Here is a 26,895-nt window from a genome sequence, read left to right on the forward strand (position 1 = left end):
ATAAGCCTTTTAAAATGATAAACTTGGATTAGCTAACACAACGTGCCATTGGAACACAGGAGTGATGATTGCTGATAATGGGCCTCTGTACGCCTATGTAGATATTCCATAAAAAATCTGCCGTTTCCAGCTACGATAGTCATTTACAACATTAACAATGTCTATACTGTATTTCTGAGCAATTTGATGTTATTTTAATGGACAAAAACATTTGCTTTTCTTTCATAAACATGGACATTTCTAAGTGACCCAAACTTTTGAATGGTAGTGTAGGTACAGGATATACTGTACTTTTGATTATATGTATTCAGAGTGTATAGTAACGCGAGTGTGTGTGTGTAGATCTCCACAGAGGAGTCTTCCTTCAGTTCCACCCCTACCCCCTCCATGAAGCCACTGAAGCCGGCCCTGAAGAGACCCTCTGTGGTGGACCGCCCTCCTGATATACACATGCCCACAAGTAAGAACAAACACGCACACCCTCGGTCAGACCTTAACCCCCTAGAGTCGATTGATGCACTGGTAACAAGTAACATAATTAAAAAATCCCCATTTTAAAATCTGTCAGTTTAAGCTAGAGATATTGGCTGCGTCTCAATCCACTGCATCCGCCAATATCCCGCTTCCGCATCTGCGGTGAAAGGTGACAGAGCAGTGTTTGTCACACCATGAGACATCCCGAAAATCTGTCTTCTCACGAAAACGTCTGTAGCTTCCGAACGGTTTGACCTACAAACTATTATGACCACTATATTGAAAGGGGAGACTCTCACGAACACAATATGGTATCTGCTCTATGACCCCCCCCAAGTGTCAGGGTACTCGTCTGAAGTCGGTACAGTCGATGTGCCAACTTCTGTTTGTAGCTGTTTTGGATACAAACTAATGTGACCCCACTGTGGAAAGGATGGTGTTCTCCGTTTTGCTTTACGACAAGTGTCACAAGACTTGTCTGAAGGTAACCGGCACCAGCTTACATTTTTTTATGGAAGGATGAAGGTAGTGTTGTGCCTACCCAAAAAAGGGGTTAAATATGTGTTTAAAAGAAATAATAATAATAATTCCTGAGCATTCTTATATCTCCTAGATATAGGAAAAACCCTTCAAAACCTTGTTTCTTATGATTTATTTTTTGACCGTTTTTTTGTTGCCATTTATGAATGTGTTATTCAGTGCGTTTCTCTGAGCCTTTGTAGTAATGTCTAAATTCAATATTTTATCAAATAATTGTATTTATTTTTCTACCTAAAATTCTAAATCAAATGGCTAAATGATCCATCCCTTCCATAAAACAGCTTAAACTTTAAAGAATGATTAAACAACTAAGTTATTTTTTATTTACTTAGAGCTACTAAGTAAATACTAAGTCTCTCTCTCTCCCTTTCTCAGGTCCACAGGACCACTCTGGCAACACCTTAAAGAATCTCTTCTGTGTCAACCCTGAGACAGAAGGCCTGGAGGTGAGACACCTGTTTTAATACACACACCCTTACTTCCTACACACTCTTCCGATTCTCTCCTCCAAGCTCAGAATCTCCCAACTCTCTCCTACACATAACCCCTTCCTGCCCAGTCCTGCTCTCCACTTTCTCTGAGTGACACCACCAACTCATGCCCCCACACCACCACTTGGGTTGGGAGACTTGAGTGTCTGTTTCTTAGAGTGGTGGGGTGAGCGTTTGCCCCACTTTGCAGAGGCGTTGTGTTAATGTTGTTCTTGTCTTTGGCTGCTGGAAGAACAACAATGTCAACATCAACATAAAGGGCACTGCATCGAGCTCTGCGTCTCCTGAGTTTAGGAGGCCACCCAAGCGCGTCAGGATATCCGTTGTGGTAAGAACGCTGGGAATGCCCCAGGAAACTGCCCAGCAACTGGTCAGCCATCCAATCAACCATTCGTCATCCGCTGCAGGGCTAATCCATGCCGATGGACTGTGATCTGTACCATCGAGCTAAATGTGTTGAACACCCTCCTCCCTGTCTGTGAACCATTACTGACCTCTGACCCCTAGTCCTCTTCTTATTGGCTGTTAGGTAGGTTCAACTCTGACCTCATTGTCAGAATGCAAACTGATTGGTCAAGAGGTCAGTCGGAGTCATGAGAATTCGAACACCTCTCTAGCTATGACACCCTAAACCCAAAAAGACTACAATCCATGTCTATGGTCCAAATGTTGTCTTTCCTCGGTCAGGGTGGTGTGGTTAAGTTGCGGTCAATTTAAGGGATGTGGCAGTTCAACCAAAGCATGCTGCCACGCTGTCCATCATCAGCCATTTCATTAGAGGCATCCAATCAGTGACCTTCTACTGGTTCGTGGGTTTGGCCAGTAGCGCATCAGTCCGCCCCTCCACAGAACCAAACCCCTCCCACGTTTTCATCTGCTGTAGTTGTTCATACCATTTGTCATGAGGACAAGAGATATACTAGGGATAGAGGAAAGGGGGTGAGGTTTGGATTGGGAAGGGAGCGGAGCGAGGTGGTAATTTGTGACGTGTGTGGTCCCTTGTGGCTCAGTTGGTACAGCATGATGCTTGCACCGCCAGGGTTGTGTGTTTGATTCCTGGGGACACCCATACGTAAAATGTATGCACACATTACTGTAGGTAACTTTGGATAAAAGCGTCCCCTAAATGGCATATATTCTTATATGGCATGTTTATAGAGGACAGCAGAAATCAGAGATGTATCCTGTTGGTAAGACAGGCAGTTATTGTCCTCCTGTTCAATGACAAAGCAATTACACTTACAACCACTAAGGATTCCATGATACTGTCGAATTACCAACGCTGCTACTTTCTAACTGTGATGCATGTCCTTCAATGAAACAACTGCCCAATTCTGAGTCAACAATGATGAATACAACACCATGATAAAATTCAGCATGTACACCCCGACAAAATATAAAATGGTAATTGTTTTATTCATAAATAGTCAAGGGAACAGCAATCTGGAAATGAAATAGTTCAAGGTTATGTCATTAAACATTTGTTTTATCTCATATCCATAGGCTACGTGTATGACTCATCCATATGTCATAAAAGCTCAATTTAACCTTGAACCTTTTGATTGCTGTCCTCTTGATCACGTGGGTATCATTCACTAGAAACCACCACCCAGCTTAGTTATTTTGTTGTCTACATTACACACACACACACACATTTAGAAAAGTAGAGTATTTTTACGATAGAAAAAAGTTACGTTTGATAGAGATCTGTTCTAGACTGTGTGTAATATTAGTAATTCCTGATGTGCCTAAACCTAATAGTACAGTATTGATGCCCTGAATGTTTTGGTGAGCTGCAATAGAATGGATGGCTGCCGTTTTACGGGCTCCTAAACAATTGTCCTGTTTGTTTTTTGTTTTGTTTTTTGTACATAATGTTGCTGCTACCATCTCTTATGACCGAAAAAAGCTTCTGGACATCAGAACAGCGATTACTCACCTCAAACTGGATGAAGAATTTTGAGTCCAACTCAAAGGTTATACTGCTTTGTCAAGACAAGGTCCAAATCCCCATCATCAGTTTGAAAAGATTGGGGGAAAGGGGGTGTAAGAATTCACCAACAAGTAGCTGGCTGGCTTCTCCGTTCATTGGCAGGACAGATCACCTACGTCTGGTAAGCCAGGGGGTGGGGGTGTGTCTCTTTGTCAATACCTGCTGGTGTGCGATGTCTAATATTAAAGAAGTCCACACTGCCTACCAAGTGTTCTCATCTATATTATTTGTAGCCGTCTATTTACTACCACAAACCGATGCTGGCACTAAGACTGCACTCAACGAGCTGTATAAGGCCATAAGCAAACAAGAAAATGCTCATCCAGAAGCGGTGCTCCTAGTGGCCGGGGACTTTAATGCAGGCAAACTTAAATCCATTTTACCTCATTTCTATCAGCATGTCACAGGTGCAACCAGGGGGGGGGTGCTCTAGACCACATTTACTCCACACACACAGATGCATACAAAGCTCTCCCTCGCCCTCCACTTGGCAAATCTGACCATAATTCTACCCTACTGATTCCTGCTTACAATCAAAAACTAAAGCAGGAAGTACCAGTGACTCGCTCAATACGGAAGTAGTCAGATGACACGGATGCTATGCAACAGGACTGTTTTGTTGGCACAGACTGGAATATGTTCCAGATTAATCCAATGGCTTTGAGGAATACACCACTTCAGTCACCGGCTTCATCAATAAGTGCATCGATGACATCATCCCCACAGTGACCGTATGTACATTTCCCAACCAGAACCCCTGGATTACAGACAACATCCGCCCCGAGCTAAAGGCTAGAGTTAGCGTGACTCTTATCCGGACAATTATAAGAAATCCCGGTATGCCCTCAGACGAACCATCAAATAGGCAATGCGTCAATACAGAACTAAGATTGAATCCTACTACACCGGCTCTGACACGCGTCGGCTGTGGCAGGGTTTGAAAATTTTTACGGACTACAAAGGGAAACACAGCCGTGAGCTGGCCAGTGACGCGAGCCTTCCAGACGGGCTAAATGCCTTTTATGTTTGCTTCGAGGCCAGCAACACTGAAGCATTCATGAGAGCACCAGCTGTTCTGGACGACTGTGTGATCACGCTCTCCGTAGCCAATGTGAGCAAGACCTTTAAACAGGTCAACAGTCACAAAGCTGCGGGGCCAGACGGATTACCAGGATGTGTACTCAATGCATGCGCGGATCAACTGTCAAGTGTCTTCACTGACATTTTCAACCTCTCCCTGACCGAGTCTGTAGTACCGACAAACAGACCACCATAGTCCCTGTGCCCAAGAAAGCAAAAGTAACCTGCCTAAATGATTACCGCCCTGTAACACTCATGCTTTGAAAGGCTGTTCATGGCTCACGTCAACACCATCATGCCGGAAACTCTAGACCCACTCCGCATACCGCCCCAACAGATACACAGATGTCTCAATCGCAAACCACACTGTCATTTCCCACCTGGACAAAAGGAACACCTATGTGAGAATGCTGTTCATTGACTACAGTGCAGCATTAAACACCATAGTGGCCACAAAGCTCTTCACGAAGTTAAGGACCCTGGGACTGAACACCTCCCTCTGCAACTGGATCCTGGACTTCCTGACAGGCCGCCCCCAGGTGGTAAGGGTAGGCAACAACACATCTGCCACGCTGATCCTAAACACTGGGGCCGGGGTGCGTGCTTTGTCCATTCCTGTACTCCCTGTTCACACACAACTGCATGGTCAAGCACGACTCCAACGCCATCATTAAGTTTGCTGACGACACAACAGTGGTAGGCCTGATCTCCGACAACGATGAAACAGCCTATAGGGAGGAGATCAGAGACCTGGAAGTGTGGTGCCAGGACAACAACCTCTCCCTAAACGTGAGCAAGACAAAGGAGCTGATCGTGTACTATAAGAAAAGGAGGGCCGAACAGGCCCCCATTTTAACATCGACGGGGCTGAAATGGAGTGGGTCGAGAGTTTCAAGTTCCTTGGTGTCCACATCACCAACGAACTATCATGGTCCAAAAACACCAAGACAGTTGTGAAGAGGGCACAACAGCACCTTTTCTCCCTCAGGAGACTGAAAAGATTTGGCATGGTTCCCCAGATCCTCAAAGTTCTACAGCTGCACCATCGAGAGCATCCTGACTGGTTGCATCATCGGGCATCTGATCGTAAGGAGCTACAGATGGTAGTGCGTATGGCCCAGTACATCACTGGGGCCAAGCTTCCTGACATCCAGGACCTTTAAATACTAGGTGGTATATAAAACAATTGTCAGACTCCAGTCACCCAAGTCCTAGACTGTTCTCTCTGCTAACACACAACAAGCGGGCCTGGCTCCTTAACAGCTTCTACCCCCAAGCCATAAGACTGCTGAACAATTAATCAAAAGCCACCCAAACTATTTACATTGACCCCTCCCCCCCTTTTCACTGCTGCTATTCACTGTTTATTATCTATGCATAGTCACTTTACAAATTACTTCGACTAACCTGTGCCCCCGCACATTGACTCGGTACCAGTACGCCTTGTATATAGCCTCGTTATTGTTATGTAGTTTTCTTGTGTTACTGTTTTGATTAATTTTTTTATATGTTTTTTTCACTTTAGTTTATTTTATAAATATTTTCTTATCTCTATTTCTTGAACTGCCTTGTTGGTTAATGGCTTGTAAGTAAGCATTGTAAGGGCTACACCTGTTTTATTTGGCGCATGTGACAAATACAATTTGATTTGAAGTTAAATAGAGGCATATTAGTCATTATAAATCTTTGATGTTTGTGTTTTGTGCTAGGGTGTTCTTAGTGTTGATTCTAGTTATTAGTATTCCAGAGGGAGTGCATGTGTACTGCGTGTGTACTCAGAATCCATTTGTCCACAGAGGCCCTAAACATAAATTATGAACAAACAAATGTATAAAAATATTTTCCCAAGACTTCTGTCTATACTACACCCCCGTATCTAAAATAAATCCAGTTATTCTCTTTCTCCCCCTGAGCTGTAGTTCACCGCCTCCTTTTCCTCTCTCCAAATCACTAGTTTCCCCTCTTTCTCTACCGCTCTGCATCACTATTCTTCTTTCTTTCCCTCTCCTTTTCCTCCCTTCCCTGCTCCCTTCTTCCCACCTCCTCCTTCCTCTCCCTTCGGTCTACCTTCTTTCCTGCCTTCCCTCCCTCCCCTCCTTCCTACCGCTCTCTGTTTCCAGTGTGAAATATTGATGCAGGGTAAATTACATGAGTATTCCATCCCAGAGAAATGATGCTGGCCTTTCAGAGATCAGTGTTTTCTCATTATTTCTCCCCTCCTCTTGACGAGAGCAGACCAGACAATACGTCACTGAGCGGCTGCCTTTAGAATCACACGTGGAATAGCGTTATCAGCGAGTGTGCCTGTTACATTCTTGGCTGGCCCTGAATTGAAGCCTGTTGAGTAGTTTGATGTGTGGATTGCAGTGGACCAACACTATGGGTCAAGACACTGAGCGAAGGAGCAGAGGATTTAGATTAGATTAAGAGGCAGACACACAGATGCAGAAAGATCAACCAATAGATAGAGGAAGGAAGAGAGGGAGATGTCACCTGTTAAATCCACTTCAAACAGTGTAGATGAAGGGAAGGAGACCGGTTCAAGAAGGATTTTTAAGCCTTGAGACAATTGAGACATGGATTGTGTATGTGTGTCATTGAGGGTGAATGGGCAAGACAAAAGATTTGTGCCTTTGAACAGGCTATGGTAGTAGGTGCCAGGCGCACCAGTTTGAGTGTTTCAAGAACTGCAACACTCCTGGGTTTTCACGCTGTTAAATAGAAAAATGCTATTGTTGCCTCTTTGCAATAAGGAATTGAGACCAAAAGCTCGAAGTTTCAAGTGTTTAATACCAAGGATGCCATCAGCTGAGTGCATACATTTAGAAAGTTCACAACACATCTTATACTCTTCCCTCCTTTTAGTCACCACCATCTCGTAGGTGTCACCTCCCCAGCTATACATTTTATGACCCCAATGAGTTTCCCATATCTCCCCTGTGGAGTCAAATCAAATCAAATGTTATTTGTCACATGCGCCGAATACAACCTTACAGTCAAATGCTTACTTACAAGCCCTTAACCAACAATGCAGGTATGAAAAATACTCCCCCAAAATAAAAGTAACAAATAATTAAAGAGCAGCAGTAAAATAACAATAGCGAGGCTATATACAGGGGGTACCGGTACAGAGTCAATGTGTGGGGTACCGGTTAGTCGAGGTAATTGAAGTAATATGTACATGTAGGTAGAGTTATTAAAGTGACTATGCATAGATAATAAACAGAGAGTAGTAGCAGCAGCATAGAATGGTCCACTCTTTGTTTAGCTAGATGTCAGAATCACACCCTGTCCATCTTCATTGTCCAGGGCCTGACCCTGCTCTCTGATCATAGGAAATGTCCTCTTATCTGATTAGGCCAGCCTTTCTAAATGAGCATCCACACAGTTTCATGGCCTGAACTCCATTAATACTCACATGTTACATTTGAACAGAATCCATCAACGCTCAACAGTTTCCCATATGTACCAAGAATGGTCCACCACCCAAAGGACATCCAGCCAACTTAATAGAACTGTGGGAAGTGTTGGAGTCAACATGGGCCAGCATCCCTGTGGAATGCTTTTGACACCGTGTATAGTCAGTGAGGGTGTTCTGAGGGCAAAAGGGGTGCAACTCAATATTAGGAAGCTGTTCCTAATGTTTTGTGCACTGTGTATCTTGGAGGTATGTGTGATTGGGTAGTTGTGGTTATGTCAACATATTCCCTGCTGACCCGGACCTCAGGCTCTGATTGGCTTATTGACTATAGGATGTACAGGATAGAGGGAGAGATTGATCGCTTGGGGGAAAGTGTGGATGGAGCGAGGAGAGGAGGGATGCTGCTCTCTGCGGAAGCTGCACAGCAAGCAATACAGCTTCACACTCTGTCAGCACACTGCCTCTTACCCAGTCACTCACTGTGGAGGGCTGTACACGCACACACAGGCACGCGCGCTGTCTGTATCTCACTCAGACACACACTCATTCTTCCATACACACACACTCTCCTTGGTACACTCACATTCATACACCCACTCTTGCGTCTCCACATATCCACAAGGGCCCCTGCATATTTGCTCACCTAATAGACTAGATAATCTTCATACAACATACTTTACATGCACAGTCTCACCTGCTCTGTCTCTCTCCCCAAAACACACTGCAGGTGTTAACTGTTCTAAAATAAACAACTACATCTCTGTATTATACTGTTCTTTCTACACACACCGCACGGCAAGCGGTACCGGAGCGCCAAGTCTACAATCAAAAGGCTCCTTAACAGCTTCTACCACCAAGCCATAAGACTGCTGAACAATTATTCAAATGGCCAGCTGGACTATTTACATTGACCCCTGGATTATTTAAAAAATGTACACTGCTGCTACTCACTGTTTATTATCTATGAATAGTCCCTTTACAAATTACCTCGACTAACCTGTATCCCCGCACATTGACTCGGTACCGGTACCCCCTGTATACAGCCTCATTATTGTTATGTAATTTTCTTGTTACTTTTTGATTACATTTTTTATTTAGCAAATATTTTCTTAACTCTATTTCTTGAACTGCGTTGTTGGTTAAGGGCTTGTAAGTAAGCATTTCACAGTAAGGTCTACCTACACCTGTTGTATTCGGTGCATGTGACAAATAAAATGTGATTTGATTAGGTAGACACACACCTCTTTCACCTGGTTTTGGAGAGGTGTACAGGTTTGTCAGTAGCACTTTATTTTTTTTAAACTTACATGGTAGTAACCAATGTGTTTAATTCTGCTAAATGTGTGCCAGAAAATTACCCATTGACCTCATGAGACTCTAGTAAATAGCAGGTCCAAACAGGTGGAAACAGGACTGGAAAATGCAGTGCTAGAGGACTGTCAGCCCAGTATCAGTGGTGAGTGGAGATGGTGTTGTCAACTCTAGACACAGCTGACTTCTGGTTGCATAATTCTACAGTAAGGAGAGCACCTTGACCGGCCGGGCCCCACGGCAATCGTTGCCAGGGTTACAGGGAGATCAGCCACTACAGGCGGGTGGATAAATGAGCTCAGGGCTCCCATCACCCCCGGGGCCTGAGGCTGGTAGAGGGGTCAGGTGTAGATGTAGACAGAGATGGATAAGCGCAAGAACATACACACACTGCTATTCTCACCCTCATAAAGAAAACACACTCTTCCAGAAAATACACACGTGTATTACTCTAAACCCACACATAAGCCCTATTCGCACTGGACTAGTATTACTAAAGAACAGGGATGTCAAACTCATTCCACGGAGGGCAGAGTGTCTGCGGGTGTTTGGTTTTTCCTTCCAGTTAAGACCTAGACAACCAGGTGAAGGGAGTTCCTTACTAATTACTGACCTTAATTCATCAATCAAGTACAAGGGTGGAGAGAAAACCTGCAGACACTCGGCACCCTGTGGAATGAGTTGTGCTACATCGGTTATGTAATTATTACCTCAGCTAGTCCGTTTTTCCGGACAATTCGGACGGGATTAGTTTGGCCAAACTGCCCCTGTAATAATTTTTTTCCCTCATTCAAAGCTGACAGTTTTGACAAGCCTGGAGGCTCTTCTAGGTGTGAAGATATTTCAAATGTCTAGGGATATTCTAATATTGGACTAATGGCCTTCAGTTCAAATAATACATATAATTTACTGTACCCTATGCAGACATTTAATTTCCTGGCGGATTTGGCAATTTACCAATTACCAATCTTGTCCACTTCATCTTTTTAAAAGATGGCTCTAGGAAAGTTGATGTGACAAAACGGATCATTCATCTGTACGCTACGTGCACAGCACTTTGTTTTAAGCATCAATTTGTTCCCATGTTTTTACCCAAACTGGGTGCAGCACCTGATTTAAACTCTGTAATTTCCCTCAAAATACAGGGATGACGATCCGCACAGGATAAGTATTATCAGAGGTCCTGGCCATTTGCCAAAAAACTGTAGGTTTTTAGGGCTGGGATAATAACCTTCCTGCCAAGTAACAAAAATTACGGATGTGGTGATTTGTGCTCGTTTAACCAGAAAAAAGCCTTCAGTTCCCTTTGAGCTGTTGTGATTGTCATGGACTGTGTTTAAGACATGTCTGCAGGGTTCTAAGTGTCTCCTCTGCCTCGACGTGCCGCTCGCTCATTAACTGGAAACCCAAGCAGGTTTGAATCAGGTTGGTGTCAGCTTGCACCAAACACTCACTCAGACTGCATCCCAGAGCTGCAGGAGACTGAGGGCTCATCCCAAATGACACTCTATTCCCTAAACCCTAGAGCTGCGGGAGACTGAGTGTGCGTCCCAACTTCCCCAGTAAAACGTATCCCGTCTGAATGGGGCTATACACACGCCTTTTGACATTGACACACACACTTAAGTACCACTCAGCACTGTAGAACTCTCTCAGGTTTTCAGGCCCCCCGGCTCATATCCAAACTGTAGCCATCATCACTCCATGGTCAAATCCATTAGTGTCAATCATCCCATCTGTACTTTGAGACCTTGTGAAAAGCGCTGTATGAATGCAACCCATTATTATCTGCTTCAAGCACGTTTTCAACCCCCCCACCATGGTCATATGTGTAGTTATTAATTTAGTGTCTCTTGTCACATCTGTCCATCCACCTCTTCATTTTGTAACTGTGTTCAGTTTGACTGCAGTGTGGCCATGACATGGACAAGTGTTTTATTTGTAGTATGAGTGTACTGTGTGTCCTTGGGTTTGTATTTCAAGTTATTTACTGTCATTATGACGTTGTGCTTGTCTGTAGTGTTTGTGTGCAGGCGTGCACACAAGTCTTTTTGGTGTGCGTTTGCAGTGTAAGTTTGTTGATCTGTTTCCTGTCCCTCTCCTCTCAGGATGACTTCGATGTGGATGATGACATGACCATCAGAGAGGTGAGACCCTGCAACACTTTCTCTCCCTCTTTCACCCTTTTCTCTCAGGATGTTTCAGTGCTGTCTGTCTATGCTACAGTGTATTTACTGGTTATCAGGGGAATAATTAGTCACTGTGTATGAATAGCCTCATCAAAGCTGGAATCTTTATGGGCATCTATTATCTCTGCACCAGGCACCACAGCCAGACACTGTGTAGCCACATAAAACAGGAAACCACCTAGGCTTAAAGGAAGTGGAGTTTGGATAGGGATTGCTCTCAAGAACCCAATGGGGCCCAAGGTGGCTTAAAGCCGTTCCCAGTCTTGGGATCTCAGCTGATGGTATGGAGGACAGCTTGTTCCATGTAAACTACAATCCTGACACCCTGTTTAAACGTTTGAGAACATAAAGGCCTCTACTTTCATATCACATCAAAATAATTTCACAAATGCAAAATATACATGTACCTTACCTACACTGTTTTAGCCTGCTTTACCACAGTTCCAGCCGACAGTATTTTTCACACGTTTCTGGTGGCCTTCCATTACACACAGGTGTTCGGAGCATGCTAGATAGCTAATTAGCACAGGTGCTCGCTTTTGTCTTCCATCTGTCTTCCATAAACAAGCACTGTAACATGGAAATATGGCCGTGGGAACCCTAACCCTATGAAAGTGTGTAGAAATTATACCTTTTTTGTTTTTTATAAATTATTTCTTACTGTTAAGTTACACGCGATACAGTTTTGGAAACATATGTGAGACGTGTTTGCGTTTTAGACACCGCCAAGTTTGTGAACCAAACTAGTAGCATACACTACCGGTCAAAAGTTTTAGAACACCTACTCATTCAAGGGTTTTTATTTATTTGGACTATTTTCTACATTGTAGAATAATAGTGAAGCCATCTAAACTATGAAATAACACATATGGAATCATGTAGTAACCAAAAAAGTGTTATACAAATCAAAATATGTTTTATATTTGAGATTCTTCAAATAGCCGCCATTTGCCTTGACAGCTTTGCACACTCTTGGCATTCAACCAGCTTCATGAGGAATGCTTTTCCAACAGTCTTGAAGGAGTTTCCACATATGCTGAGCACTTGGTTACTTTTTCTTCACTCTGCGGTCTGACTCATCCCAAACCATCTCAATTGGGTTGAGGTCGGGGGATTGTGGAGGCCAGGTCATCTGATGGCACTCCATCACTCTCCGTCTTGGTGAAATAGCCCTTACACAGCCTGGAGGTGTGCTGGGTCATTGTCCTGTTGAAAAACAAAGGATAGTCCCACTAAGTGCAAACCAGATGGGATGGCGTACCGCTGCAGAATGATGTGGTAGCCATGCTGGTTAAGTGTGCCTTTAATTCTAAATAAATCACAGACAGTGTCACCAGCAAAGCACCCCCACACCATAACACCTCCTCATCCATGCTTTATGGTGGGAAATACACATGCGGAGATCATCCGTTCACCCACACCGCGTCTCACAAAGATGCAGCGATTGGAACCAAAAATCTCCAATTTGGACTCATCAGACCAAAGGAGAAATGTCCACCTGTCTAATGTCCATTGCTCGTGTTTCTTGGCCCAAGCAAGTCTCTTCTTATTATTTATGTCCTTTAGTAGTGTTTATTTTGCAGCAATTCAACCATGAAGGCCTGACAGTCACCCAGTCTTCTCTGAACAGTTGATGTTGAGCTGTGTCTGTTACTTGAACTCTGTGAAGCATTTATTTGGGCTGCAATTTCAGAGGCTGATAACTCTAATGAACTTATCCTCTGCAGCAGAGGTAACTCTGGGTTTTCCTTTCCTGTAGCGGTCCTCATGGGAGATATGTACGGTACCAGTCAAGAGTTTGGACACACCTTCTCATTCAAGGGTTTTTCTTTATTTTTTACAATTTTCTACATTGTCAAATAATAGTGAAGACATCAACACTATGAAATAACACATATGGAATGATGTAGTAACCAAAAAAGTGTTAAACAAATCAAAATATATTTTATATTTGAGATTCTTCAAAGTAGCCACCCTTTGCCTTGATGACATCTTTGCACACTCTTGGCATTCTCTCAACCACCTTCATGGAGGTAGTCACCTAGAATACATTTCAATTAACAGGTGTGCCTTGTTAAAAGTTAATTTGTGGAATTTCTTTCCTCAATGCGTTTCAGCCAATCGGTTTTGTTGTGACAAGGTAGGGGTGGTATACAGAAGATAGCCCTATTTTGTAAAATACCAATTCCATATTACGACAAGTACAGCTCAATTAAGCAAAGACAAATGACAGTCCATCATTACTTTAAAACACGAAGGTCAGTCAATGCGTAAAATTTCAAGAACTGAACGTTTCTTCAAGTGCAGTCACAAAAACCAAGCACTATGATCAAACTGGCTCTCATGAGAACCGCTACAGGAAAGGAAGACCCAGAGTTACCTCTGCTGCAGAGGATAAATTCATGAGAGTTAACTGCACCTCAGATTGCAGCCCAAATCGATGCTTCACAGAATTCAAGTAACAGACACATCTCAACATCAACTGTTCTGAGGAGACTGTGTGAATCAGGCCTTCATGGTCGAATTGCTGCATCAGATGACCTGGCCTCAGCAATCACCCTACCTCAACCCAATTGAGATGGTTTGGGATGAGATGGACTGCAGAGTGAAGGAAAAGCAGCCAACAAGTGCTCAGCATATGTAGGAACTTCTTCAAGACTTTTGGAAAAGCGTTCCAGGTGACTACCTTATGAAGCTGTTTGAGAGAATGCAAAGCTGTCATCCAGGCAAAGGGTATTTTGAGGAATCTAAAATATATTTATATTTGTTTAATTCTTTTTTTTTGTTACTACATGATTCCATATGTGTTATTTCATAGTTTTAATGTCATCACTATTATTCTACAATGTAAAAAATAAAGAAAAACCCTTGAATGAGTAGGTGTGTCAACTTTTGACTGGTACTGTGTGTGTGTCCGTGCGAGTGGGGAACAAAAATATAAACGCAACATGTAAAGTGTTGGTTTCATGAGCTGAAATAAAAGATCCCAGAAATGTTCCATACGCGCAAAAAGCTTATTTCTCTCAAATGTTGTGCACAAATTTGTTTACCTCCCTGTTAGTGAGTATTTCTCCTTTGCCAAGATAATCCATCCACCTGACAGGTGTGGCATTTCAAGAAGCTAATTAAACATGATTATTACACATGTGCACCTTGTGCTGGGGACAATAACAAGGCCACTCTAAACTGTGCAGTTTTGTCAACACAACACAATGCCACAGATGTCTCAAGTTTTGAGGGAGCGTACAATTGGCATGCTGACTGCAGGAATATCCATCAGGGCTGTTGCCAGATAATGTTAATTTCTCTACCATAAGCCGCCTCCAAACGTCGTTTTAGAGAATTTGGCCGTACGTCCAACCGGCCCCACAATCACAGACCACGTGTAACCACGCCACCCCATGACCTCCACATCTGGCTTCTTCACCTGTGGGATTGTCTGAGACCAGCCACCTGGACAGCTGATGAAACTGAGGAGTATTTCTGTCTGTAATAAAGCTTTTTTGTGGGGATAACTTATTCTGATTGGCTGGGCCTGGCTCTCAAGTGGGTAGATTAGGGCCTAATAAAAAATCTATTGACTGATTTCCTTATACAGTATGTCCTGTAACTCAGTTAAATTGTTCAAATTGTTGCATGTTGCTTCTAGATTTCTGTTTAGTGTATATACATGCTAATCTATTCAAAAACCTGCTTGCCAGCTGAGGACGGCGGTCCGACGGTGCCCCAAAGCTCTGTCTAAATTGTGTGTGTGTATGTATGTATGTATGTATGTATGTGTGTGTGTGTGTGTGTGTGTGTGTGTGTGTGTGTATGTATGTATGTATATGTGTGTGTGTGTATATATATATATATATATATATATATATATATATATATATACAGTGGGGAGAACAAGTATTTGATACACTGCCGATTTTGCAGGTTTTCCTACTTACAAAGCATGTAGAGGTCTGTAATTTTTATCATAGGTACACTTCAACTGTGAGAGACGGAATCTAAAACAAAAATCCAGAAAATCACATTGTATGATTTTTAAATAATTAATTTGCATTTTATTGCATGACATAAGTATTTGATCACCTACCAACCAGTAAGAATTCCGGCTCTCACAGACCTGTTAGTTTTTCTTTAAGAAGCCCTCCTGTTCTCCACTCATTACCTGTATTAACTGCACCTGTTTGAACTCGTTACCTGTACAAAAGACACCTGTCCACACACTCAATCAAACAGATTCCAACCTCTCCACAATGGCCAAGACCAGAGAGCTGTGTAAGGACATCAGGGATAAAATTGTAGACCTGCACAAGGCTGGGATGGGCTACAGGACAATAGGCAAGCAGCTTGGTGAGAAGGAAACAACTGTTGGCGCAATTATTAGAAAATGGAAGAAGTTCAAGATGACGGTCAATCACCCTCGGTCTGGGGCTCCATGCAAGATTTCACCTCGTGGGGCATCAATGATCATGAGGAAGGTGAGGGATCAGCGCAGAACTACACGGCAGGACCTGGTCAATGACCTGAAGAGAGCTGGGACCACAGTCTCAAAGAAAACCATTAGTAACACACTACGCCGTCATGGATTAAAATCCTGCAGCGCACGCAAGGTCCCCCTGCTTAAGCCAGTGCATGTCCAGGCCTGTCTGAAGTTTGCCAATGACCATCTGGATGATCCAGAGGAGGAATGGGAGAAGGTCATGTGGTCTGATGAGACAAAAATAGAGCTTTTTGGTCTAACTCCACTCGCCGTGTTTGGAGGAAGAAGAAGTATGAGTACAACCCCAAGAACACCATCCCAACCGTGAAGCATGGAGGTGGAAACATCATTCTTTGGGGATGCTTTTCTGCAAAGGGGACAGGACGACTGCACCGTATTGAGGGGAGGATGGATGGGGCCATGTATCGCGAGATCTTGGCCAACAACCTTCCCTCAGTAAGAGCATTGAAGATGGGTCGTGGCTGGGTCTTCCAGCATGACAACGACACGAAGCACACAGCCATGGCAACTAAGGAGTGGCTCCGTAAGAAGCATCTCAAGGTCCTGGAGTGGCCTAGCCAGTCTCCAGACCTGAACCCAATAGAAAATCTTTGGAGGGAGCTGAAACTCCGTATTGCCCAGCGACAGCCCCAAAACCTGAAGGATCTGGAGAAGATCTGTAGGGAGGAGTGGGCCAAAATCCCTGCTGCAGTGTGTGCAAACCTAGTCAAGAACTACAGGAAACGTATGATCTCTGTAATTGCAAACAAAGGTTTCTGTACCAAATATTAAGTTCTGCTTTTCTGATGTATCAAATACTTATGTCATGCAATAAAATGCAAATTAATTACTTAAAAATCATACAATGTGATTTTCTGGATTTTTGTTTTAGATTCCGTCTCTCATAGTTGAAGTGTACCTATGATAAAAATTACAGACCTCTACATGCTTTGTAAGTAGGAAAACCTGCAAAATCGGCAGTGTATCAAATACTTGTTCTCCCCACTGTATATATATATATATATATATATATATATATATATATATATATATATATATATATATATATATATATATATATATACACATTACTCAGCAAAAAAATAAACGTCCTCTCACTGTCAACTGCGTTTATTTTCAGCAAACTTAACATGTATAAATATTTGTATGACCATAACAAGATTCAACAACAGACACAAAATGAACAAGTTCCACAGACCTGTGACTAACAGTCCAGCCTCTCTCAGCCTATTGCGGACAGTCTGAGCACTGATGGAGGGATTGTGCATTCCTGGTGTAACTCGGGCAGTTGTTGCCATCCTGTACCTGTCCCGCAGGTGTGATGTTTGGATGTACCGATCCTGTGCAGGTGTTGTTACACGTGGTCTGCCACTGCGAGAACGATCAGCTGTCCATCCTGTCTCCCTGTAGCGCTGTCTTAGGCATCTCACAGTACGGCAATTTATTGCCCTGGCCACATCTGCAGTCCTCATGCCTCCTTGCAGCATGCCTAAGGCATGTTCATGCAGATGAGCAGGGACCCTGGGGATCTTTCTTTTGGTGTTTTTCAGAGTCAGTAGAAAGGCCTCTTAAGGTCACAGTTATGAAAACTTAGGACACTAAATTTCCTACCGTCTGTAAGCTGTTAGTGTCTTAACGACCGTTCCACAGGTGCGTGTTCATTAATTATATATGGTTCATTGAACAAGCATGGGAAACAGTGTTTAAACCCTTTACAATGAAGATCTGTGAAGTTATTTGGATTTCTTTCAAATTATCTTTGAAAGACATGGTCCTGAAAAAGGGACTTTTATTTTTTTGCTGTGTGTGTGTGTGTGTATATATATATATTCTATTGCTATTGAATAGTGTAGAATAGGGATTGAAGTTAGTGTTGGGGTTTGCAAAGTGATTTGGTTGATATTAGGAATTATTGGATTTTAGATTAAAACTGAAATGCTTGGTGGTACGTCAATTGAAATAGTCTGAGATGTTTCCACTGATAAGCACTTTAACTGTTTTATTCTCACCTTTTGTTCTGAACATTATTCCATAATCTGTCATCTCTAAAATCTCACGCGTTTCCCTTTCAACTGCTACCATGTTTATTATGCATATCACTCTCATATTTTCTAAGCTATTAGCATTTAGATTTGAGGAACCCCATATCGGTAACAATCACTGGAGTTTAAGGCCTTAAATTGATATTCCAAAAGGTGTTTTTTGTCTTCTGAAATATTAGTGAATACCTTACTGAATTAAAGATACATGCCATATCCATTATTTCATCACCATGGATGTAAAAACCATTTAAGTATTCTATATGTCTAAGAGGGTTTGAGTACTTCCATACTGTTTCTCTCCACTCTCCTCTTCATCCTCCTCTTCCTCTGGGTTGCAGATTGCAGAGTGGGAGGAGAACCAGCTTGACGAGCAGGTGAACTTTGACAACTGCAAGATCGACCCCGCCCCCTTCCAACTGGTGGAGCGCACCTCACTACATAAGGTCTGTGTCTGTCAATCTGTCTGTTAGTTATACTGCTCAGTACAACCCCCTTTTGAATAAATCGCTCCAGGATTAATATTGTAAAATGAGTATAGTAGATGGATAGTCCGGTGTCAATGCTATTATAGCCACTGCATTGCAAGTGCACACATACACACAAGCATGTCTGTACTGCCACAATAAGTCTCCCTCTGAGTGCAGGAGAAAAGAACAGGCTGCATGAAAGGGGGGGGGGGGGGGGGGTGCTTTTGAACAGTGTTGATTTAGTTGTCCTACTGTGACACACACTCACATACACTACAGAGCATTTTTACACACACACACTCGTTCTCACTTGCCTGGCAGGCCTAATGTCCTCCATTCATAATGCCCTCCCCCTTCTCCTCTCTTTTCCACTCCTTTCCTCCCTGCGCTGTGTGCGTGCTGTTTAAACATTTAAGAGTGGGATTCTGCACCAATCCATCAAGCTCTCCCCTCCCTCAACCTCCCTCGCCGCACACTGCCAACACCCATTACCAGACACAATCTCCCTCCACATATTCATCTGTGTGTGTGTGTGGTTGGTTCTTCTATCCTCAAAGGTCCCTACAAGGATAGTTAAACAAGGAAAATTATCACTTGTGGGGACATTTTCCACATCCCCATGAGGACAAAGGCTATTTTAAGCTTTAGGGATACAGTAGTGTTCGAATTAGGGACAGTGTTACAGGTTATGGTTAGGGAAAATAGGATTTTGAATAGAACCATACCAACCATACCAAATAGAATAGAACCAACCGACCATACCAATCACTTATCGCAGGCATTTTGCTGATGTCGTTCATGATGATAAGTAGCCTATACTAGAGAAATGTGAAGTTTGAAATGAAATAAGTTTGCTAATATGGGGGCTTGTTAATAGGACAATTGATGGTGATACAACCATCAAACTAGTAGTAGTAGTTTAAAGGCCCAGTGCAGTCAAAAACATGATTTTACTGTGGTTTATATATACAGTACCAGTCAAAAGTGTGGACACACCTATTCATTCCAGGGTTTTCCTTAATTTTTACTATTTTCTACATTGTAGAATAATAGTGAAGACATCAAAACTATGAAATAACACATATGGAATCATGTAATAACCAAAAAAAAGTGTTAAACAGATCAAAATATGTTTTATATTTGAAATTCTTCAATGTAGCCACCCTTTGCCTTGATGACATCTTTGCACACCCTTGGCATTCTCTCAACCAGCTTCATGAGGTAGTCACCTGGAATGCATTTCAATTAACAGGTGTGCTTTGTTAAAACGGATGCATTGGACCTTTTTTAAAGGATATTTTCTTTTCACTGTGGGCACATAGGTTTAAAACAATTGTCATATTTATCGTTATTGCATCAATTCAGACAATTTATTGCCATATCAATTTTTGTCCCAGCTCATCTGTCTGTGTCTGTGTCTATGTGTTTGTGTGAGAGAGACTTATGGACATTCATGTTTGTTCTCTTGCGTCTATCAGTCTGGGTGATGTGTATTCCATGCTGTTTTATGTTTGTTTCCTGGTACATCGTAATGGTTAACTCCCATTTGCATTAAATATTTAAATAACAAATAAGGTTATTTAGGCTCAAGACGCTGTCTGTGTGGTTCACTTGAGGTTCTAGTAGCTTACAGTATCAGTAGGGATGTTGTACCTTTCACAACAATCTAGCTCTGTGGTGCTCAAACACCCGATTAGGCTAATCAAGGTGATTACTTTTGATGACTTGCTGATTACCTCATTAGTTGAATGAGGAAGGAGCTTGCACACCATTCAGCTCTCCAGTGACCACTGAGCTGACTGTTCTAATGCACTAACTGCTGTAGTTTAATCAAATCAAATTTGTCAAATCAAATTTATTTATATAGCCCTTCTTACATCAGCTGATATCTCAAAGTGCTGTACAGAAACCAAGCCTAAAACCCCAAACAGCAAGCAATGCAGGTGTAGAAGCACGGTGGCTAGGGAAATCTCCTTAGAAAAGCCAAAACCTAGGAAGAAACCTAGAGAGGAACCAGGCTATGAGGGGTGGCCAGTCCTCTTCTGGCTGTGCCGGGTGGAGATTATAACAGAACATGGCCAAGATGTTCAAATGTTCATAAATTACCAGCATGGTCAAATAATAATAATCACAGTAGTTGTCGAGGGTGCAGCAAGTCAGCACCTCAGGAGTAAATGTCAGTTGGCTTTTCATAGCCGATCATTAAGAGTATCTCTACCGCTCCTGCAGTCTCTAGAGAGTTGAAAACAGCAGGTCTGTGACAGGTAGCACGTCCGGTGAACAGGTCAGGGTTCCATAGCCGCAGGCAGAACAGTTGAAACTGGAGCAGCAGCACGGCCAGGTGGACTGGGGACAGCAAGGAGTCATCATGCCAGGTAGTCCTGAGGCATGGTCCTAGGGCTCAGGTACTCCGAGGAGAAAGAAAGATGGAGAGAAAGAGAGAATTAGAGAGAGCATACTTAAATTCACACACGACACCGGATAAGACAGGAGAAGTACTCCAGATATAACAAACTGACCCTAGCCCCCCGACACATAAACTACTGCAGCATAAATACAGGAGACTGAGACAGGAGGGGTCAGGAGACACTGTGCCCCCATCCGATGATACCACCGGACAGGGCCAAACAGGAAGGATATAACCCCACCCACTTTGCCAAAGCACAGCCCCCACACCACTAGAGGGATATCTTCAACCAACAACTTACCATCCTGAGACAAGGCCGAGTATAGCCCACAAAGATCTCCGCCACGGCACAACCCAAGGGGTGGCGCCAACCTAGACAGGAAGATCACGTCAGTGACTCAACCCACTCAAGTGACGCACCCCTCCTAGGGACAGCATGAAAGAGCACCAGTAAGCCAGTGACTCTGCCCCTGTAATAGGGTTAGAGGCAGAGAATCCCAGTGGATAGAGGGGAACCGGCCAGGCAGAGACAGCAAGGGCGGTTCGTTGCTCCAGAGCCTTTCCGTTCACCTTCACACTCCTGGGCCAGACTACACTCAATCATATGACCCACTGAAGAGATGAGTCTTCAGTAAAGACTTAAAGGTTGAGACCGAGTCTGCGTCTCTCACATGGGTAGGCAGACCATTCCATAAAAATGGAGCTCATAGGAGAAAGCCCTGCCTCCAGCTGTTTGCTTAGAAATTCTAGGGACAATTAGGAGGCCTGCGTCTTGTGATCGTAGCGTACGTGTAGGTATGTACGGCAGGACCAAATTGGAAAGATAGGTAGGAGCAAGCCCATGTAATGCTTTGTAGGTTAGCAGTAAAACCTTGAAATCGGCCCTTGCCTTAACAGGAAGCCAGTGTAGGGAGGCTAGCACTGGAGTAATATGATCACATTTCGGAACAAAGCTGTCCTTGAAACAGTCTTGATATGTTCGTCAAAAGAGAGATCAGGGTCCAGAGTAACGCAGAGGTCCTTCACAGTTTTATTTGAGACGACTGTACAACCATCAAGATTAATTGTCAGATTCAACAGAAGATCTCTTTGTTTCTTGGGACCTAGAACAAGCATCTCTGTTTTGTCTGAGTTTAAAAGTAGAACGTTTGCAGCCATCCACTTCCTTATGTCTGAAACACAGGCTTCTAGCGAGGGCAATTTTGGGGCTTCACCATGTTTCATTGAAATGTACAGCTGTGTGTCATCCGCATAGCAGTGAAAGTTAACATTATGTTTTCGAATGACATCCCCAAGAGGTAAAATATATAGTGAAAACAATAGTGGTCCCAAAACGGAACCTTGAGGAACACCGAAATGTACAGTTGATTTGTCAGAGGACAAACCATTCAAAGAGACAAACTGATATCTTTCCGACAGATAAGATCTAAACCAGGAGAAAACTTGTCCGTGTAGACCAATTTGGGTTTCTAATCTCTCCAAACGAATGTGGTGATCGATGGTATCAAAGTCAGCACTAAGGTCTAGGAGCACGAGGACAGATGCAGAGCCTCGGTCTGACGCCATTAAAAGGTCATTTACCACCTTCACAAGTGCAGTCTCAGTGCTATGATGGGGTCTAAAACCAGACTGAAGCATTTCGTATACATTGTTTGTCTTCAGGAAGGCAGTGAGTTTCTGCGCAACAGCTTTTCCTAAAATCTTTGAGAGGAATGGAAGATTCGATATAGGCCGATTTTTATTTTATTTATTTTTCTGGGTCAAGGTTTGGCTTTTTCAAGAGAGGCTTTATTACTGCCACTTTTAGTGAGTTTGGTACACATCCGGTGGATAGAGAGACGTTTATTATGTTCAACATAGGAGGGCCGAGCACAGGAAGCAGCTCTTTCAGTAGTTTAGTTGGAATAGGGTCCAGTATGCAGCTTGAAGGTTTAGAGGCCATGATTATTTTCATCATTGTGTCAAGTGTTTTAGTACTATATCTCTTAAGTGTCTCTCTTGATCCTAGGTCCTGGCAGAGTTGTGCAGACTCAGGTCAGCTGAGCTTTGGAGGAATACGCAGATTTAAAGAGGAGTCCGTAATTTGGTTTCCAATGATCATGATCTTTTCCTCAAAGAAGTTCATGAATTTATTACTGCTGAAGTGAAAGCCATCCTCTCTCGGGGAATACTGCTTTTTGTTAGCTTTGCGACAGTATCAAAAATAAATTTCGGATTGTTCTTATTTTCCTCAATTAAGTTGGAAAAATAGGATGATCGAGCAGCAGTGAGGGCTCTTCGATACTGCACGCTACTGTCTTTCCAAGCTAGTCGGAAGACTTCCAGTTTGGTGTGGCGCCATTTCCGTTCCAATTTTCTGGAAGCTTGCTTCAGAGCTCGGGTATTTTCTGTATACCAGGGAGCTAGTTTCTTATGACAAATGTTTTTCGTTTTTAGGGGTGCAACTGCATCTAGGGTATTGCGCAAGGTTAAATTGAGTTCCTCAGTTAGGTGGTTAACTGATTTTTGTCCTCTGACGTCCTTGGTTAGGCTTCTCTAAGATTAATAGCTTAATAGCTTCTCTAAGATTTTCACAGGACGCCATGTCTCTAAAGGAGTGTCAAAAGGAAATATATGGTTGGTTGTGTTCTAGATGTTGGTTCTAGCAGTTTAAGGTGTTCGTTCCAAGTATTCTAAATGTTCGTTCTAAGAGTTCTAGCTGTTAGTTCTAAGTGTTCTAGATATTGATTCGTTCTAGCTGTTGTTTCTAAGTGTTCTATATATTGGTTCTAAGTGTTCTAGCAGTTGGTTCTGTTCTGGATTCTAAGTGTATTGTTCTCTTGTCCCCAGACCCACACCATCTTCTCTCTGCTGGGGTTGGACCATGCCTACGTCACCAGCATTGGACGACTCATCGGAGTGGTGTCCCTCAAAGAGGTGAGTGACGCAGATCACCTGGGGTTGAGCACATCAACATGGCACTGTCCCATCATCATCGATTACAACATAACAAAAGCCACCATTGTCATAGACCTCTCCATCATCATCATCTTTCTCACTGTCACAATCATCAGCATAACATGACGTTATGACTGCAACTACTGTTCACTGAAGGAGGGAAACGTCAGTACAACATACTATGGGGGATTTGCTCTCTTGCGACTTTAGTTGAATGAACTAAAATCAGGCCTGTGAGGCTCGGATTCATTCCTTCAATTTAATACCGATTTTCACTGAGCCCAGGAACATGCGGTGTGGGGACAAACAGGTGCTGTACCTCGTTTCCCTCCTTCAGGGAACAGTAGTTATAGTCATAACGTTACGTTCTCTTTTCAATCAAAGTCGGTACAAAATACTGTGAGAAAATGGAATCCCGACCCCAACGGATTTCATTGTCCTTGTCAGGCGTGATTTTTGTTCCTTCAACCAAAGTCATGACTTTGTGTTGTACCGAAGTTGACTGACTGAAAGGGAACTGTCACCACCATCACACACAGTCAGCATTAATGAGCTCTGCTCTTTCCGGCCCTTCAATTGGTGACAGACAGCAAGACAAATTACTGGTTAATGTTCCTTGCAGTCTCTCCTCTCACTGTCTCTTGTTATTTCTCTCTTGCTCTCCCTTCACAAACAAAACAGGCAGAAGCACGCAGTCTTTGTAAATTGTCTGGAAAACAGGAGATTGTTGCTAAGCACAGTGTTGTTCCACTGGCTGACATTTAGGCCTTTTGTTTGGTGTTAAACAGCAGACAAAAACAGCAGTGAGACGAGCTTCTCCTCGCCTCTCGTCTCGTCTCCTCGCCTTGCTTCTTCAATCAATCAATCAAATGTATTTCTAAAGCAATTTTTACATCAGCAGATATCACAAAGCGCTATACAGAAACCCAGCCTAAAACCCCAAACAGCAAGCAATGCAGATGTAGAAGCATAGTGGCTAGGAAAAACTACCTAGAAAGGAGAAGGAACCAGGCTCTGAGGGGTGGCCAGTCCTCTTCTGGCTGTGCGGGTGGTGATTATAAAAGTACATTGCCATTTAAGGCCAGATTGTTCTTCAAATGTTCATAGATGATCAGCAGGGTCAAATGCAGCAGTACTTTCTCTGTCACACAGTACTGCTGTATTCAGCTCTCCTTATACCTCCTAATAACTAGATATACAGGGATGGCTGTGTTTGTGTGTGTTTAGAAACAGCTGTTGGCCAGACGTCTGTCATGGTTGGGGAAGGAGAGGGATGGAGTGTGTGGCATGACGTCTGATCACGGCTATTGTTAGGGGTGATAAATGTTGACTTCCATAACCATAAAATGTGGTAATTTTTACTTTATTATAGGCTTGGGCAGTATCTATATTGTCATATCTTCATACCGACCTTGTGCAATACCAGGATATTCATTAATACCTGCACTGAACACAAGGGGAGCAATTTTCGAACCCCACTGAGCCTTTGTAATCCGAAGGTTAGAAATGCTAACAAGTACATGTCAAATCCCATAGAAAATGCTAACTAAATGCTAACAAATACTTAAGTCTCTGACCTAAAGTATTTGCAGGACAGACAACCCAGCTCATAAGGTTATACTAGTAACAAAAATATGCTATTCAGGTTTTGCTGCACAGACCAAGCAAATATTAGACTGCAAGGCAAAGAACAAAGAGCATCAAAGGAGAAGATTGTGGACTACAGGAAAAGGAGGGCCCCCATTCACATCGACAGGACTGTAGTGGAGCGGGTCGAGAGTTCCTTGGTGTCCACATCACCAACAACCTATCATGGTTCAAACACATCAGGAAAGTCGTGAAGAGGGTACGGCAAAGGTTTTCCCCCTCAGGAGACTTGGCATGGGTCCCCAGATCCTCAAAGTTCTACAGCTGCACCATCGATAGCATCCTGACCGGTTGCATCATCGCCTGGTATGGAAACTGTCCTGTTGTAAAACAAATGATAGTCCCACTAAGCACAAACCAGATGGGATGGCGTATCGCTGCAGAATGCTTGGGTAGCCATGCTGGTTAAGTGTGCCTTGTATTCTAAATAAATCACTAACAGTGTCACCAGCAAAGCACCATCACACCACCTCCTCCATGCTTCACGGTGGGAACCACACAAATCAAATCAAAGTTTATTTGTCATGTGCACTGAATACAACAGGTGTAGACCTTACAGTGAAATGCTTACTTACATGCTCTAACCAATAGTGCAAAAAAGGTATTAGGTAAGGTAAGTAAAGACATAAGGTAAGTAAAGAAATAAAAACAACAGTAAAATAACAGTAGCGAGGCTATAAAAGTAGCAAGGCTACATACAGACACCGGTTAGTCGGGCTGATTGAGGTAGTATGTACATGTAGATATGGTTAAAGTGACTATGCATATATGATGAACAGAGAGTAGCAGTAGCGTAAAAGAGGGGGTGGTGGGTGGCGGGACACAATGCAGATAGCCCGGTTAGCCAATGTGCGGGAGCACTGGTTGGTCGGGCCAATTGAGGTAGTATGTACATGAATGTATAGTTAAAGTGACTATGCATATATGATAAACAGAGAGTAGCAGCAGCGTAAAAGAGGGGTTTGGGGGGGGGGGGGGGGGGGGGCACAATGCAAATAGTCATTTGATTACCTGTTCAGTAGTCTTATGGCTTGGGGGTAAAAACTGTTGAGAAGCCTTTTTGTCCTAGACTTGGCACTCCGTTACCGCTTGCCATGCGGTAGTAAAGAGAACAGTCTATGACTGGGGTGGCTGGGGTCTGACAATTTTTAGGGCCTTCCTCTGACACCTCCTGGTGTAGAGGTCCTGGATGGCAGGCAGCTTAGCCCCAGTGATGTACTGGGCCGTACGAACTAGCCTTTGTAGTGCCTTGCGGTCAGAGGCCGAGCAATTACCATACCAGGCTGTGATGCAACCAGTCAGGATGCAGAGATCATCCGTTCACCTACTCTGCGTCTCACAAAGACACGGTGGTTGGAACCAAAAATCTCATATTTGGACTCATCAGACCAAAGGACA

General features: G+C 43.3%; 1 protein-coding gene across 3 annotated transcripts in view; it reads left to right on the forward strand.

Annotated features, from left to right (window-relative positions):
- The window catches only part of LOC139549399 (chloride channel protein 2-like), a 260,342-nt gene that overhangs the window by 231,023 nt on the left and 2,424 nt on the right, over positions 1–26,895 (forward strand). For 2 of the 3 annotated variants that reach the window (XM_071359868.1, XM_071359869.1), the window contains 5 exons: positions 343–460; positions 1,390–1,460; positions 11,419–11,457; positions 18,378–18,482; positions 23,743–23,829. In XM_071359868.1, coding sequence (XP_071215969.1) covers positions 343–460; positions 1,390–1,460; positions 11,419–11,457; positions 18,378–18,482; positions 23,743–23,829 — 420 coding nt within the window. Of the gene's footprint in view, positions 1–342; positions 461–1,389; positions 1,461–3,414; positions 3,667–11,418; positions 11,458–18,377; positions 18,483–23,742; positions 23,830–26,895 lie in introns of those variants that run through there. The other variant, XM_071359870.1, reaches the window with a different exon arrangement.

Source organism: Salvelinus alpinus, chromosome 22 (assembly GCF_045679555.1).
Source record: "Salvelinus alpinus chromosome 22, SLU_Salpinus.1, whole genome shotgun sequence".
In the NCBI taxonomy this organism is placed as follows: Eukaryota; Metazoa; Chordata; class Actinopteri; order Salmoniformes; family Salmonidae; genus Salvelinus; species Salvelinus alpinus.